Here is a 17890-nt window from a genome sequence, read left to right on the forward strand (position 1 = left end):
TTGGCCTTTGGCAGTTCAGGTATTTTTGTGGGACATGCCTCTTCAGTACTCTTTGATCTATAACGCGCTGCCGTTGCTTGGAATTGACTCACACCCTGTGATTGCTATCTGAGGCCCTTGTCTGTTCTCTTCCTCCACGGGAAGTTCAGAGGGCAGCAACACAAGAATTGGGCTTTTCATTGGTAGCTCCCCACTTGTGGAATGCTCTCCTCAGAGTGGCTCGCCTGGCACCTTCTTTGTCTAGTTTTAGGTACGAGGCAAACATTTTCCTTTTCGCTTGGGCTTTTTGGTCCTTAGCATGAAGGCTTTTAAAGTACAGTGGATCTTCTGGATACGAATTTCATTCGTTCCGGGGGTCCATGCGCACCTCAACAATTTTGTAAGAAGAGGCGCTGTTTCTGCACACACACGAGACGCGCAGAGTGCTTCTGTGCATGCGCGGGCGGCGAAACCCGGAAGCATACACTTCTGGGTTTGCCATGTTCGCAACCTGAAAGTTACGTTACCCGAAGGTAACGTAACCCAAGTGCCCACTGTATTTGTGTCCTCTTTTGGTGATGCATGGTCTGCTGGACCTGACTTTTAGGTTTTCATTTATAGGGCTTGTTGCAAATGGTATTACTATTTCTGCTGAGTTTGCACATTGCTCTGAGTTATTTTTATAAGTAACATACAGTGGTGCTTCGCAAGACGAAATTAATCCGTTCCGTGAGGCTCTTCGTATAGCGGTTTTTTTGTCTTGCGAAGCAAGCCCATTGACAGCTTAGCGGATTAGCGCTATTAGCGGTTTAGCAGCTTTTAGCAGATCAGCTGATAAGCGGCTTAGGGCTTAGGAAAAGGGGGGGGGGAGGGAAAAAACCCCGCAGGAACTCGCAAGACATTTTCGTCTTGCGAAGCAAGCCCATAGGGAAATTCATTTTGCGAAGCGCCTCCAAAACGGAAAACTCTTTCGTCTAGCGGGTTTTCCGTCTTGCGAGGCGTTCGTCTTGCGGGGCACCACTGTAATAATAATAATAATAATAATAATAATAATAATAATGGCAATAATAATAGCTTAGCTTGGTTTTATAAACTGTTTTCCTTCTTTTCATTGTACAATCGTGCAGCTATAAACAACCCAGGGTGACACATGGAGATCTGCACATTGTCACGATGCATCCCTAATTATAAGATTATAATTATATTTTCTTTCTTATAATTATAAGATTATTGTATAATCTTAGAAGGTTGGATAATCTTAGTAGGGGCGTGGCTGGGACAACCACAAAGGGGTCCCTGCACTTCTGAATATGCCACTAGACCACTGGCAGCTGCCCTGCCTGTGCCACTGCCCACTTCTGGCCGGACGTTCATCTATCAGAGGTGCTCTAGCTGCATCTGATATGGCAGATCCTGCACCTAGGAGAGGGTTGGTCTCCACGGCTTCCCAAGTTCCTTTTTAACTCTCCCATTGCAACCAGTGTGTTTCGGATTGCGGCTACCCTTTCATCCTAAAATGAGCCTCTAAGTTTACAATCCAGAAAGCAAGCATCATTTATGCAGGCCTCTTCTTGGATTTCTGAACTAGAGAAATGTTTCCCTTTGCTGTGTTTCTGCAGGTGAGGGTGGGGGAGAAGGCAGGTAGGGAACAAATAATAAAAAATGGCCTCCAAAAGCCTAAACCGAAATGAGGTCGCTTCACATTTCATGAGCAGAAGCCAGAACTGGAAAAGGGGAAAGTACTCACTCTGTGCAGATGTTGTTTTGCTTGTAAAACTTGTGCTTTGCAGCAAACAGCCGTGAAATATACTTGGCATTTTCAAGGTCGTCCTTTAAAAAGTTGAAAGGGGCAGGGAGACAAGGGAATGCAGGAAAAACACTTAATTACACTGTGACTAGCATAGCAAAGGGTTATGTAACGGTGAACGCGCTCCTCTGAAATATTCAGTAGGAATAATGCTTTGCTCAAAAATACACATGCACAAATGCCAGCATCCAAGTCCCCATATCATAGGGATACTGGTGCTAATTCAAGACATATGCTAATGCAAACTAGTCACATCATTGGGGCCCAGAGAAGAGCAGTCCAATGGCGAAATGGTGCTATGACAAGTGTCAATCCTAAAGCTTCAAGCCTTGTTTCTTGGAAGCATCTGGCTTGACATGGTGCAATGCAAGAGGCTGAGCTACATGATCCAGCAAGGCTTTTCTCGTGAGAAATCAAATGGAGTTTCTTTTAAAAGACCAATATCTGATTTAAAAGGTAAAGGTAAAGGTACCCCTGACCGTTAGGTCCCGTCGCGGATGACTCTGGGGTTGGGCGCTCAACTCGCGCCATAGGCCGAGGGAGCCGGCGTTTGTGGCCAGCATGACTAAGCCGTTTCTGGCGAACCAGAGCAGTGCACGGAAACACCGTTTACCTTCCCGCCGGGTGGTACCTATTTATCTACTTGCACTTGATGTGCTTTTGAACTACTAGGTGGGCAGGAGCTGGGACCGAGTAACAGGAGCTCACCCCATCGTGGGGATTTGAACCGTCGACCTTCTGATCGGCAAGCCCTAGGCTCTGTGGTTTAGACCTTAATATCTGACTTACAGGAGGTTAAAGAGAAGCATCAGGGCACAGCAATGAAGCCCATCCTATGAGGTTCCCAAGGCATTTGGCTGCCCACTGGTAAAAATAAAATAAAAAAATGGACTGGATAGATTCTGGACTCAGCCTGCAAAGCAGTTCTTTTGTTGCTACAAAACTTGGTAATACTGGTGGCTAACAATTAGGGTTGTACACAGTTCCCCTGACCCAATCCAGAACCCTGGATTATTATTATAATTTATTAAATTTGTTTACCGCCCTTCATCTGACGATCACAGGGCAGTTTCCAATATGAAAACACAAAAATACATACCATAATCACAAATAAAAAAACACACACACACACAATTTAAAAGGCCATAGATCAAGTTGAGCCACCTTGGATTGGCCCCGAATCAATCCATGGCTGGAGCTCAAGTTTAATTATGATTGGGAGGAGGGGTGGAGGAAGAAGCAGAGACTCCCTCCGAACAGAGAGCAGGAAGATTCAATCCTGCTGGGTGCTTCTTTGCAATCACCTTCCGTATGGGAAAGATACTTGCAAAAGTAGCGCAGCCCGCAGGATAAAATTCTCCACTCATCAGCTGGTGAGCGGAGGATTCAGTCTGTTTTGCCGACACGTTCCCTGTTGAGAACACACCAGTGAAGCAGACCCCTGCAGCTTTGCCATCTGATGTGCTGCCTCCTGACACCTCAGATCACTCTGGGCAGCCTGACTTGATCCAAGGCTGTCTCAACCTAACTTTGCCCAAGCCCTGTGCCGGCCAGGCTTGAGCTGAATCCAGTGCACAGCCTACTAACAACCTCAGTTATCATTCACTGCAATCCCTTTCCAAGCTCCCGGGGTGGGGTTGATCTCATGGAAGTTAAAATAGCACACTGGGAAATCGTCTGCAAGAATCCATCACACTTAAAATGTGTACAATGAAGATCCTGTGGTTGGAAGGGGGAAAAAATAACCCTTAAGGCTGATCTTTTAATGCTTTGCTTACTGTATGAAAGAGCACAGTTTCTTCTTTGTTGAGCAGTTCCACAGCAATGGAAGACTTGTTGTGTGTTATATTCCCGATATCATTCCACCTGCGGAGAAGCAAGTTTGCTGAAACAGACATGCCATTGCCAAACAGCCAGAGTTATCATGATTCTTTCAGTACAAGGAGAATGTTCAGTAACTGTTTGGCTCAATCAAGCCTCTCCATGTGTTTAGCATGTGAAAATTATTATCAATGGCTGCATGTGCAGAGTAATCGAAGCAAATGTAAATGCGTCTTTGCCTCCAACCAATTCATGTTAATGGTTCTGCAGATGGGAAAGCTATGCAGCCAGTGTGGCGAAGTGGTTAGTATGTGGGATGAGGACCTTAGGAGACCAGGGTTGAAGTCCCCATCAGGCACGGAGCTTCCCTTGTAACCCTGGCCTGACTAACTCATAGGAGAGGGAGAATCACCTGTACTCCCTTGAACTCTTTGGAGGAAACATAGTAGATAAATGCAACAATGAATAAATAGATAAAATAAAACACCTTGTTTTAGGAGGGGAAGCAGCTGAAACACAAACGGGTGTGTTGCGTTTATCACTTTGAACAAAATAATAATCTCCCTTTTTTGTGCAAACTCATGACCTATAACGAAATACAAACAGGGTTGTAGCCAACCCTGCTGTTCTGCTAGAGCAGTGAACTAGTCCCACTTAGAGCAAATAAGAAATATGAGCAGCTCTCAACCATCACCAAACGTTTTCCCATCTATCTATCTATCTATCTATCTATCTATCTATCTATCTATCTATCATCTATCTATCTATCTATCTATCTATCTATCTATCTATCTATATCTATCATCTCCAGGTAACAAAAAAGAACATTTAGAAGGAGTTAGTTGGTGTCATCAAAGGAGGACATTCCATAATGTCTGTGCCACAACTGAAATGGTCCTATGCTGGACCTCAGTTTATGAAGGCTCCAGAACAGAACCTCAAACTAGGTTTGAGAGCCTCTGGAACAGTGTGGGAGGTAGTACTGGGAACAGGAGCCAGGCAGAGGCAAAATAAATCCTCCTTCTCCATTTCAGTGGAATCTCTTTTGTCAGTGGGATCCCATCATTGGATTAAACTGAATAAAACTGGGTTGGATCCAGTTTTCACCCATCCAGCCAAGTTGATGGAAATCTAGCTAGCTTTGGATTGGTCAGACACAAAGTTTCCTGATCATGTTTTTACCTGTAGATCACTGTGGGCCTTCCCATTCTGTTCTTGACAAAAATCCCCATGCAGTAGATTCCAAGGTGCATGTCATTTCCTTGATTGTCCTACATGAATAATAATAAAAAATGTAAATGTTCAAATTTTAATTATACCAAACCTTGAAATCAGCAGCAATCACAATATAAAGAAAAAAAGGAGAGAAAAACCCAACCCCCAACAAAATCCAATTTCTTATCTAGATGCCTTTTGCATCAGATATTTCAGGCTGAACCAACCTTCCATGGGAATATCTGCACCGCTGACGGAATGGACATATATCGCGTATCAAGATTGAATCCACAAGGCTGCTTGCTTCTTTCATATAAAATATTCAAAAGAAGTATCACCAGAAGTACAATGGAGCAATATCAGAAGCAAGGACCTCACTGTGTCTCAGGATGAAGCACAATTTGAATAACTTCTAATTGCGTTTTTCTCTGGATCCACCAGAGAAGTGTGAAGTTAGCTCTTACAGCAATGCTTACTGTGCCCCCTCCAATTTATGTTTATCTCACTTTGGTGCTTACCAAACACTACAAAAGAGAATGGATTAGAGAATTGATTTGCCGCAGCGCAGAACTTTAAACCTTTGATTTCTGACAGTTGTCCAAAAGTCTCGACATGGAATACTGCATCAATTTCTGGTTTCCGGTGCAAAAATCAGTAACTTTGATGCAGGCTGTCACAAGATTCAGAACACAAGCGAGGAGCCAAATTGTTTATTTCCTTCTGTCCCTTCAGGCGAAACAGACAGTTGTCCAGATTCTTCAAATCAGCTGAAGCTGAGACAAGGGCAGGTCTTCAGCTGAGATGTGCCTTAGGGTAGAACTCAGATTGCCCCTGGCAGATAAAGCTACAGAATACCTCCACAAACAATGAATGGGTGGGGGGTGGAGCCGGTGGAGGCCTACTTTGAAAGCTAAAAACTGCGATGTTTTGACTTATTCTGCAAGCTGGTTGCAAGCTGTTCAGGACATTTCATATTCTCCTAATACAATAAAAGGCCTCAGTTGGAAATTAAGTTGGAGTTCCTTACCTTCACAGGGAAGCTTTCCTGCCCAAACCCATCCAGTCGTTCTACTTCACTGATGTATAGGAATTCCGCATCCGCTGCAGAGATGCCACTGTAAATCAAGTTAAGAGAAAGACGGCTCAGGATTGCCCAGACGACCAAAGATTCTAGGATGAACCCTTGGAATTTGCTAACTTAGAATTATATAGGGGTATCCAACACTTAGAAGGCTAGTTTTGTGTCCTCCATATGCTCTTGAACTACATTGCCCATCATCCCTGACCATTTGCCATGCTGGGTGGGGCGGGATCCGATGAGAGTTGGAGTCCAGCGACATCAGGAGAATGGTACATTGGGTGCCCTTGATCTAGGACAACGATAACATTCAAAGGCCAAAATAGTTTGGGCAACCCTCCTGTCCCCCAAACTTAAACCTAGGCTATCCAGATCTCATCAAAAACAGTCCGAAGCTGAAAATGAGTAAAGCCAAAGGAAATTTTATAGTCATGCAAAAATGGTACCACCCAGTCACCATCTGTTGCTAGTATTGACTTCTGACTGGAATTAAGCTATTCTCTCTCAACCTCAGCGCCCGCTGTCAGCAATAATAATAATAATAATAATAAATAATTTTTTTTTATTTATACCCCACCCTTCCCGGTTCAGAAAACCGGACTCAGGGCGGCTAACAACAAATTTAAAACACTTAATTGATGCAACAAAAAACAGCATAAAATACAGTATAAAACATGAATAACAATAAATTCAGAATTCAAAAATCAATTTAGGGGGGAAATCCATCCAATGAACATTAGATGATCAGCAGGGCTAGCTGGCTAAATTAGTCCTATTTGGGCCAGCGAGGAAACCAAGGGAGAATTAGCTGTGGGATCCCAGAGCGGGTAATGTTCATAAAAAGGGGAGGGAAGGAAGGAAAATAAAAGATCAGGCTAAGTTCAAATTGAAAGCCAGGTGGAATAGCTCTGTCTTACAGGCCCTGCGGAAGGAAGTTAAATCCTTCCCCAACCTTCACTACAGGCACAAGTGCATTCCGATGCGTGTGCAGCATCACGGTGCTCATAAATAATTAGCAAGCACGATTTCCTGTATGTAATAATCAAATCATGCTTCCCCACCCACCTGGCAGTGGCCACCCAAATGCTTCTGGGAAACTTACAAGGCAGGCTTGAAAGCAACAGCGTTTCCTCTGTTGATTATCCCCAGCATATCCTCGTCAGAAGTCCACTGCCTTTGAACTCGCCGGGTCCATTTTGTTACAATGGCTGATAGGCAAGGAGCCACCCTTTCCCTAAGAGATGTCATTCCAGACCATATCAAAGCCATTGGCCAAAGCAGAAACACAGGTTGCAGGAAATAGCACCGCAGGCTAAACCTACTCCAGAAACAAGTTGATAACGAAGGAAGGCAAGCTGCCTTCTCTGAGCAACACACTGACATTTTGGTGTCTCACCTGTGTTTTGTGTGCACCTTGGCTACTTTGTCAGTCAGCTCCTTCAGGGAGGCTTCGTCTTGGATCCAGTCCTAGAGAGACGGAAATAAAACAATGATCAAGGAGTTGGAGCAACTTCCCTAGAGGCAAAGGTTGCCATATTCGGTGCTTTATTCATTTAGAAAAAAAGGTGAGTAAGTGGTAACATGACATAAGTGTGTACAGTTATGCATTGTGTAAAGAAAGTGGGCAAAGACATTGTCTTCCCTCTCGTATAGCAATATGTTATAGATTTGGGTGGACCACCACCACCCTGAACCCTAGAAACTCTGCATTCTGAGGTGGTAGAGTCCTTCCAGGACTACAACATCATTCTCTTGTAGATGAAAGCTCAACTTGGAAGCCGCCCAGCATGCAACCTACAAACCATCTGGTATAACAGAGACTACTGAGCAAAAGAAAGAAAGAAAAAGTGCTTACAGAGCAAACACTGTCATAGAACCCATCCAAGCAAACCATTCGTTTTGCAAGAAAGGGTACAGGTAATTAAACTGACCCATTAAGAACACAGGAAGCTGCCTTATAGCAAGACACACAATTCCATGCTCTCCCAGGTTTCAGATATGCGTCTTGCCTAGTTCTATTTGGGAACACTGGAAATGGAACCTGGGACGTAAGAGCATAACAAGAGCCCTGCTGGATCAGGCCCAAGACCCATCTAGTCTAACGTCCTGTTCTCACAGTGGCCAACCAGGAGGCTATGGGATGCTCATGCTCAGGATCTGAGCACAGCAGGAATCTCTCTACTTGGGATTCCCAGCATACTGCCTCTGACAGAGGAGGGAGAATACAACCACTGTGGCTAGTAGCCAATGACAGACTTACCCTTCTTTTGCATGCAAACCTATCTTGACCACTGAGCCTCAGATCTTTATCAGAGAGGGGGATTCCTCTCCAATATAGACACAATCTCGCTTTCAAATGAAATATACCCTAGGGGTATTCTATTGCACAGAAAAACATAAAATAATATTGAGAAAAAACAGCTTATTAGCTCCAAAAGGGAATCGCTAAGAAACTCTAGGGAAAATAATGCAGGAAAGAAGAGCTAAGTTTATTTCTGCTACGTACTTAGGGTTTTGAGATCAAAAGCTTTGCTGCCGGTTCTGTTTTAAAAAAATATGCAGTCCAATACATTTGTGATCTCAACAGTTAGGGGGAGAAAGGTTGTCTACATTGTAAACACAGTTTGCGTGTGGCACTGGTTATCTTTTAAAATCTTCCGTTGCAATAGTACAAAATGGAATCTGCTCATAATTTCAAAGTTGAAAAGAAAAAGAAAAAAAGAAAAAAAAGCCATCAAACTCTGAGTGATTATTTTGGAATGCCTCAAGGCTGTGTGTATGTATACTTAACCAAACTGCCTTCATGCTTGCTCACTGGGGGCCTCCCCGTAATATTTGTTCCTGACACTGAAAAATGTGAAAGCGGTAGCGTGCTAATGAAAAATGGCATGCTACGTGCCTGTACACAGCTGCACACCTGCAAGGCGTTCTGTGTACATAACTTTGTTCTTTTCACCGCTGAAGAAATGCCATTTGACACATATTGTAGCTGCACAAGATCAAACACAGTCCGAAGGCAGCAACCTTTCACTGGTTCTCAAGTTTGCTATTCCCCCTCCCCCTCCCCCACTTGCAAGAAACACCTCACCCGCCAGCAAAGTCTTTGGTCCATTGACTATGCAGTTAATAAGGGCTTACTATTAGCCAATTAAGTAAACTATCCCATGCGGACATCTAACTCTTTCCAGTGGGTGGACACCGTTAAAAAGCCAGGCAGGATGAAGGTACCAATTACAGCGTCGAGTTTGGATGTGGGGAACCTTCCTTCAAATATCCAGTTAGCTATTACATTGAACGACAGATTACACGTGCTCATAGCACTATTTTAGTTTCCCAGTACTCCCACAAAGTAGACTTATGTATGCGTAACTCAGAGTAATGAGATGAAGCTCCCTGCCAAGTGTGTGAACAAAAGAAGGGCCCTGCAGGATCAGGCCAAAGGCCCATCTAGTACAAAATGCTGTTTCCGCAGTGGTCAGTCAGATGCAGGACATGAGCACAACATCGTTCGCCTGATTGTGAGCCCCAGCAACTGTTACCTATGAGGCATACTGCTTATGATACTGGAAGTAATAGAACCATTAGCAGCTATTTACAGCCTTATCCTTCATGAATTTGTCTAATCCCCCTTTAAAGTTGGCCATTGGTACGTCCCGGGGAAGCAGATTTCTGGATCCATTTCAATTGGGGTTTAGGCCCAGTTTTGGCACAGAAACTGCTTTGGTTGCCCTATATGATGACCTCTGTTGAGCGAGAGACAAGGGAAACATGTCCCTATTAATTCTTCTTGGCCTCTCAGCGGCTTTCAATACCATCGACCATGGTATCCTTTTGGAGCGACTGTCCGAACCAGGGGTGGGTGGCACTGCTTTGCGGTGGTTCCAGTCCTACTTGGATGGTCGTTCCCAAAGGGTTTTGCTTGGGGAATGCTTTTCAGCCCCATGGCACTGTCAATTTGGGGTTCTGCAGGGCTCAATCCTATCCCCCATATTGTTTAACATCTACATGAAGCCGCTGGGTGGGGTTATTTGGAGGTTCGGGGTACGTTGTCAGCAGTATGCTGATGACACTCAGCTCTATTTCTACTTTACATCTGCAGGTGAGGCAGTGGAAGTGCTGGACCAGTGTCTTGCCTCAGTAATGGACTGGATGAGAGCCAACAAACTGAAACTCAATCCAGATAAGACTGAAGCACTAGGGTGGTTCCCTAGACTGGATGGGTGGGAGATTGCCTGCTCTTGATGGGGTTACACTTCCTTACACTTCCTCTGAAGGAGCAGGTTTGTAGCTTGCGGGTACTCCTAGATCAGGGGTCAGCAAACTTACCGCACCTTGGGCCGGTGTCTCCAGCGCCGATCGCACAGTGGGCCGGAGGGCAGGGGAGCGTGTGCTCATACGTGTGCACACACGCTATTTCCGGCGCACTTCTGGGTCGGAGAAGCACCAGAAATAGCTTGTGCGCATGTGCATGGGCCTCCTCCGGCCTGGATGTGCACCGGAAATAACACATAAGCTATTTCCGGTGCTCCTCTGTGCATGCGCACAAGCTATTTCCGGTGCTCCTCTGACCTGGAAGTGGGCAGCTGTGCAGCACAGTGCTGGTAAGAGTGGGTGGTGACAGTGGGCGGCAGGGGTCGCCTTGGGCTGGATAAATGAGTCCCTCAGGCCTTATCTGGCCCGCGGGCCTTAGTTTGGGGACCCCTGTCCTAGATCCTTTGCTGTCGCTCCAGTAAATGAAGTGAAAGGTCAGTTTTTGCTCCTCCTCAGTTGTGTCCCGGGAAGACCCACTTGACCAGGGAGGTGGCAGTGACTGGTGTACGTGTGTGGGCAGGGCTTGGGAGGTAGGGTTTCTGGAAGGGGTGGGGCTTTAGGCTTTTGTGGGAAGTGGTCATCAATATACAGTAAGCCCTCAACTTAGATGGAGGTTACATACCAGGGATCACACCTAAAGACAAAATTGTGTATAGTCAAAACAAAACGGGTGCCAAAGTCTTTCCCTCCAGACGCCAGCCCCATTTCCATTTTTATTTAATTTGCCAAGCACGTAAAGTTGAATGCGCACAAATTAAGTGTGCGTCAATTGCGAGCTTACTATATTCCAAGGTAGGAAGAGACAAGCACTTTTCTCCACTGACTTCTTGAAATTTGCTGAAGGTCACGGCAGATCACTTAACAAGCAGAGCTTGGGTGGCCATTTGTCATGTCTGCTTTAGTTGAGATTCCTGCATTGCTGGTGGTTGCATTAGATAGCCGTCAGGTTCCCTTCCAACTTTACAATTCTATTATTCTATGAAGCAGGAAAAGTCTACATGCAAAAGGTGAAATGAAAGATCAAAGTGTATGAACTCACCATAGGAAACAATACATATTCCCGGAGAAAATCATGAGATGCAAATTGATGGAAGTCTCCAAAATCAGCTGGAGAGGAAAGAAGTAGAGAAAATTAACCCGCAAACCACATTAGCTCAGCGCTCCCTGCACATGAAACTCTCAATCTTGAACAGATACAAAAATGTTTAACATGCAGCAAACTGGGATGTCCAATGCAAATATGAGAGCATGGTGTCAAATCTGTGTCTTAGAAGGAAAAACCCAATACGCCCTACCAAAGGAAAGACGTTTTCTCTCCAAATGATATTTTATTCTTTTAGTAGAAAAAACAACCCTTATTTAACTTAAACACGGATTACTTGATTCCTTCCAATTAAACACTGCCATGGAATCCAATTGAATGAAGAACAGTTTAAAACTATTTTAAACTAACTAAAACAAAACATGCATACATGCACACAGGACCAAAAATGTTCTGATTTCATCACTTATATTTCTAAAATGTTGCAAATAGGAACAGCTTTGGGATGTTTCCCAATTAGGATGATGTCATCCTCTTGATCACAGATCAACAGATCATAGATCTGAGGTAGGGTTGGTGGGTTATTTTTATACCTGGCTTTCATTGTCATGAGTGTATCTCCCTCACCTCTCTTTCTCTTACTGTCACACATACACACAGAGAGACACCCCCATATTTGTGACCCACCAAGCCAAACACAGTTAATCAGGAGCTTGATAATCTTCCAGATCATCATGTCTTAGAACACATACTATAAATGGGGCTTGCTAAATCCCTTTAAGGTTGGTAAGACAAAGACGATGGTCTGTGTTCAGCTTATCGCAAATCTCTTCAGGTCAGAATGATAGTATACAAGCCCTCTCTTGTCCTACTCTGAAAAATGGGACGCGGGTGGTGCTGTGGTCTAAATCACTGAGCCTCTTGGGCTTGCCGATCGGAAGGCCAGTGGTTCAAATCCATGCGATGGGATGAGCTCCCATTGCTCTGTCCCAGCTTCTGCCAACCTAGCGGTTTGAAAGCATAACAGTGCAAGTAGATAAATAGGTACTGCTGTGGTGGGAAGGTAAATGGCATTTCTGTGCGTTCTGGCACTTGTTACTGTGTTCCGTTGTGCCAGAAGCAGTTTAGTCATGCTGGGCACATGACCTGGGAAGCTGTCTGTGGACAAGCACTGGCTCCCTCTGCCTGAAAGTGAGATGAGCGTCACAACCCCATGGTTGCCTTTACCTCCATAGCTGTCATTTACCTTTACCTTTTACCTACTCTGAAAGACAATTAAGTTTTCTGAGCATTTCTGTTGAGAAGCTGGGAATGGAAGACTCAATGCCTATCCTTTTCTAAGGAGGAGATAATCAGTTGTTGGTCTTAATAAGTTCCTTTCTCAAAATGGGGACAGAGAATTCAAGCGGCCATGGAAAGGAGAACTTGCATTTTTAGACTTCTTCCTTTTTTGAAGTCTCCAACCCTTCTAGGCAAGATGGATAAAATTCCTGCCCGTAAGTCAAAGTTGCAAGGTGAACTCTAGCAGAAATGCTCTTTCTGTAACATCTCAAAGGTTGCAGAATTCTTCTTCTCATTACTTCTAGCAGTTTCAATATCTTTTTAGGAACTTGTGCAAAAACTTTTCTTCCAGTCATGAGGCACTGTAGGGCACTGGATTTTAAATTCTTCTTGTGGGTTGCTCTACATATGTGCTTACTCCATTAGGGATGGGAGTGACTGATGGCTTTTTATGTATTCAGCACATCATAACATCATGCAAATAATTGTATTCATTTTTCAGATGTTTTGGAATTGGGAGAATGAGGGTAGAAGTATTTCCTGAAGGCTATAATACTGTCTGTAAAAGACTCTCCCACCTACCCCGCTTCATTTTAACAGAGAGAAATATTGCCCAAGAGCTCTTGTTTTCTTTTATTTGAATCAGATCAAACACTGCTGAAAAGGTTCTCAAGATGCTGGAAATTCCCCTCGTAAATTACACTAGTCAAATATTCTTGCAAAGCCTTCAAGACAATTTCATATGATTACTGGGTGCCAAAAATGCTGTTTCATTTCATTTCACATTATAAATGTGTGTTTACTTCTAAACTAGAGAACACATGCAGATAAGAAACTGTGCATGTAACTCATTTTATTTTTTAAAAAATCTGCACACAAACTTTTAAAAACGCATGCACACATCTAAATGAAGCAGGGGGGAAACCTGTAGGAATTTCCTATGTCACTTTTCAATTAAGGACAATGGGGGGGGGGAGACAGGGGAAAACTGTAACTGATTGTATGTTTGTTCCTATATTTTAATTATTATTATTTTTTAAAAAGGTTCTGCAGAAAATGAACAATGTGAGCACATAAGGCTTTCTGAATGCCTACAATGGAACAATAAAACACATTCTATCTCAGTCCACAGTAAAGCTTTTGGAGCTATGCCCTGAGAAAAAACTGGCTTAGTTTGGCTGTAATGAGAAACAATGATTTTCTATTATGAGAATGAGCTGTGGTGAACCTTGGTGTCATGCAGTCATCCTCACATCTCCTCCCTTCCACTTCTGATTTTTAAACTAACCACAGTTTCCTATTATGTCCTAACTGTAGCTTGTTCAGACTATGATTAATGAGAACAAGTCAGAATCTGGAACCACTTTGATCCTGACTGGCTATCATTAAAATCACAGATTAAACAAACCAGTTTCCCAAGTCAGACATCTTGGGGAACTCTGGTTAGTTTTAAACAGGGGTGCCTAACCTGTGGTCCTCCAGATGTTGCTGGACTCTAACACCCATCAGCCTCAGCCAACAGGGTCAATAGCTGTTATTCTAAAGCAGCAATGCAGCAGCAAGCAAAGGCTATAGCAGCCAAGTCTGCTGCTTGTGGCTGGAAAACCAAACAGGATGTTTGTGACTGTTGCCATGGAAACAAAGGGGCAGTCCATTCTGTACTGAGCACCGGATGTTAGCTCAGTGTGTGTGTCATATGACCTGTACAGGATGTACATGGGTGGAGTTTGGAGTTTCTCTCTGTTTGTTGAACAGAGCAGACATGTTTTCTCTGTACTGAAGTGAAAGACAGGAATAAAGACAATGTAGATACATTTCTGTCTGAGTCTGATTCCCCTCCCTGGGGATATGCTGGAGAGCAGGGAGGAGGAGAAGCAGTTTGGTGTGTTTTTCTCACAGCCTGAGGAAAATCGCCGGAACGGACCTCGTGTGTTTTTCCTACCGGGAGTCGCCGGAGGGAGGTCGAAAGAATTCAGCCGGTGCCTGGAGAGATAGGCACATACCTCTGACCGGCCCTGAATTCTGACAATGGTAGCAGAGGATGGTTTCGATCCATCGACCTCTGCATCAAGGAGACTGTATTCATCCCTCTCCATGGATGCCTGAGATGGATGCTGATTCTCTGCAGCCAGAAGCTGACCAGAAGAAGCTGAAAGCCAAGCTACGGAGCCCAGGTATGAGATTTTCGGGCTTAAAAGTGTGAATGCAGATTGATTCATTCTCTGCTTCATGGGAGCAACGTTTGGGAAAAACAGCTCCGAGAGAGAAGAGTCTGCATTCCAAACATTCCTGTGGTTTTTCCTGTCCAAGGAAAGGAATGTGGTTGCTTAGCAACGCAGATAAGGGCTGGAAGTCAGGCTATGCCCAGAGAGGCTAAAACAGCTCTGTTTTGACTAGGCCCTTACAAAGGAACTGTTGGAAAGGGACTTTCCAAGCGGCCAGTGTTATTGCTGCCAGGTGCACAGAGTGTAAACAAGCCAGCTATTGGATTTTAGAGGCTTGTGTTTGAGAGTCAATGCAAGGACTCAAAATGGATGTCAAGAAGGGAGTTTTGCCTTCTCCACCCCTTTTGACCAGTGACAATTATGCATCTTGGTCTATTAAGATGAAGGCCTTGCTGCAGAATCAGAGACTGTTTGGGGTGATTGAGAACCCCATCCCTGCAGCACCAACGCGTGCTTGGGAGTCACAGGATGTGAAGGCCAGAACTGTTATAATTCTGTGCGTGTCAGACTCTCAGCTTATTCATATACAAGATTTAGAGCACGCGAAAGATGTTTGGGACACGCTGAGAAGGACACATCAGAGAGATGCAGGTTCTTCAGCGTTGCTCTATTTTGAAAAGCTGACCAACCTGAGGCTTGCGCCTGATGGAGATGTTCAAGCGCACCTGACGGAAATGAAATTTCTGCGTCAGCAGATGGTGGAACGCAATTTCCGTCTGGATGAGGAAGTGTTTTGCTTCATGGTGATCAACAGCCTGAATCGGACTTACAAAACGGTTGCCAGTCAGCTGGGGTCTCTCCCAGCGCAAGATCTAACGTCGGACAGGGTCTTTGCCGTGGTTCTGAACGAACATGACAGACTTGCCGCCCTGGAAGTCAAGGACAGGGGGAGGGAAGAACGGAGTTCAGACACCCCCACTGCTGTAGCTACTGGAGGAGACGCCGTAGCTTTGAACGTTGTCCGATGCCACAATTGTGGGCAGACTGGGCATCTTCAGCGGAACTGCAGGAAGCCACGTCAGAACAAAGGAGCCAAGGGAAGCTCCACGAAGTCTGAGGCGTCAGGCAGAAGTCATGCCAAGTCACAGGCGAAGCCTGCAAAGGCTTTGATGTCCCTAAAAGCCACACCACAAGTGGGGAATTCCTTCATTTTAGACACGGGAGCGACGGTTCACATGACCCATCGTAGGGATTTGTTTTCGTCGTTTGAGAAGCAAAGCTTCGTTGTACAACAAGCCAACGGTCGAGAGCTGGAAGCCACCGGAATTGGGACTGTGTATCTTAAAAGTCTGAACTTGACTATAAACGATGTTTATTTGGTTCCAGAGTTGAAGTACAATCTGCTCAGCGTTTCGCAGATTGCCAAGAAGGGACTAAAACTGTCCTATGATGATCAACACTGCGAGATCTACAAAGATGGAGAGTTGTATCTTTCTGCCAAAGAGAAAGATGGACTGTATTTGTTGACTTTTGATCAAAGTGATTACATGGAATGTAATTCTTGTGATTCTAACATGATTTCTTTTGCAGGTGTAGCCAAGAAGAACGCCAAGCAGGTCACCTCGAGGGTCGACAAGGCATTTCAGCGGGTGTATGCTGATGTGATTGGTCCTTTAGCACCATCTAGAGGCAATGCAAAGTATTACCTAATATGTGTTGATTCTTTTACAGGTTTTGTCTGGATTTATCTTTTGGAGAGACCGAAAGAAGCCTTAGAAAGGTTTAAAGAGTTTTGTGATAAGGTTAAAAATATGCATGATGCTGACATAGATTGTCTTTGCACAGATGAGAAGCCAATTTTTCTCTTACAGGATTTCCAGAGGTTCCTGAAGAAGAAAGGGATAAGACACAAAATTGCAGCTTCCGAAGAAGCTTGGAACAGATGTATCTGTGTTAGGGTGAACAAAGAATTGCAAAAGGGAATGCATGCGCAATTGCTTAGTTCACATCTGCCACATGAGTACTGGGCTGAGTCGCTAATGTCATATTGTTACACGTGGTTGAGAAAGGTTTCAAAAGACTTGGGATGTTCTCCTTTTGAGAAACTGTTCCACAGAAAACCTTCTGTTGCCCATTTCAAGGTTTTTGGGTCTCATGTGAGGACAGAAGCTCCGGGTGGAGTAAAGAATGCCAGAGGCATTTTTGTGGGTTATGAAAAGGGTCTCTACAGAGTAATTTTGTCTGAATCTGGTAAGGTGATTCTCACAAAGTTTCTAGAGAGTGCTCCTGAACAGGAGCGAGTGATTGTTCACACATTTCCCACAGGAGATGATGATGATTCTGATGATGATGATGATGAGTTTGATCTTATTGAGTTCAGTAGTACTGATGATGACAGCGATAGCTCAGACAGCTCAGTTGTCACAGTCATTGAGAGGAAATCTCACATAATGACTAGACCCTCAGAAGAGGAGGATGAACCACTGATTAAGCTTAGTACTGGTTCTCCAGAGAGCTCAGAGGCTGAACCAGAAAGCAAGGAAGAGCAGCACCTCTTACGTAGGTCTGAGAGAGCAACGAAGGGTGTACCACCCAAGAGGTATTCAAAAGAGTTTGCCAACCAAGCTATTGCATGTGTTGCTGTTGTAAACGACCAAGGTCAAATTGAAGCTGTGTCTGAGTCAGAGACAAAGGCACAACAGAGAGTTGCTAACCAAGGTAATGCAGAAGCACTCATTCCTTGGAAGTCACACAACCAGAGAGGTACATTGGTAAAACCAGTGGCGGGTAGTTCCAAGGGTGGAACTGAAACAACAGGGGAGTGTTATATGTATAACAACTGTTTGTTTTCTTCTCTGGATGAGGCTTTGCTCGCAGCACGCATTGATACTTTAGGGGGAGTATGTTATTCTAAAGCAGCAATGCAGCAGCAAGCAAAGGCTATAGCAGCCAAGTCTGCTGCTTGTGGCTGGAAAACCAAACAGGATGTTTGTGACTGTTGCCATGGAAACAAAGGGGCAGTCCATTCTGTACTGAGCACCGGATGTTAGCTCAGTGTGTGTGTCATATGACCTGTACAGGATGTACATGGGTGGAGTTTGGAGTTTCTCTCTGTTTGTTGAACAGAGCAGACATGTTTTCTCTGTACTGAAGTGAAAGACAGGAATAAAGACAATGTAGATACATTTCTG

The 17890-nt window shown here is 44.4% G+C and overlaps 1 protein-coding gene across 2 annotated transcripts in view; it reads right to left on the bottom strand.

Annotated features, from left to right (window-relative positions):
- Nucleotides 1-17890, bottom strand: part of PTPN14 (protein tyrosine phosphatase non-receptor type 14) — a 115729-nt gene that overhangs the window by 29803 nt on the left and 68036 nt on the right. For both annotated transcript variants that reach the window (XM_079968490.1, XM_079968489.1), the window contains exons 5-10: nucleotides 11251-11318; nucleotides 7297-7367; nucleotides 5850-5937; nucleotides 4790-4878; nucleotides 3565-3652; nucleotides 1727-1809 (exon numbers count right to left, since the gene is read on the bottom strand). In XM_079968490.1, the coding sequence (XP_079824616.1) occupies nucleotides 1727-1809; nucleotides 3565-3652; nucleotides 4790-4878; nucleotides 5850-5937; nucleotides 7297-7367; nucleotides 11251-11318 (487 nt within the window). The remainder of the gene's footprint in view (nucleotides 1-1726; nucleotides 1810-3564; nucleotides 3653-4789; nucleotides 4879-5849; nucleotides 5938-7296; nucleotides 7368-11250; nucleotides 11319-17890) is intronic.

Source organism: Podarcis cretensis, assembly GCF_951804945.1.
Source record: "Podarcis cretensis genome assembly, chromosome: 3".
NCBI lineage: Eukaryota > Metazoa > Chordata > Lepidosauria > Squamata > Lacertidae > Podarcis > Podarcis cretensis.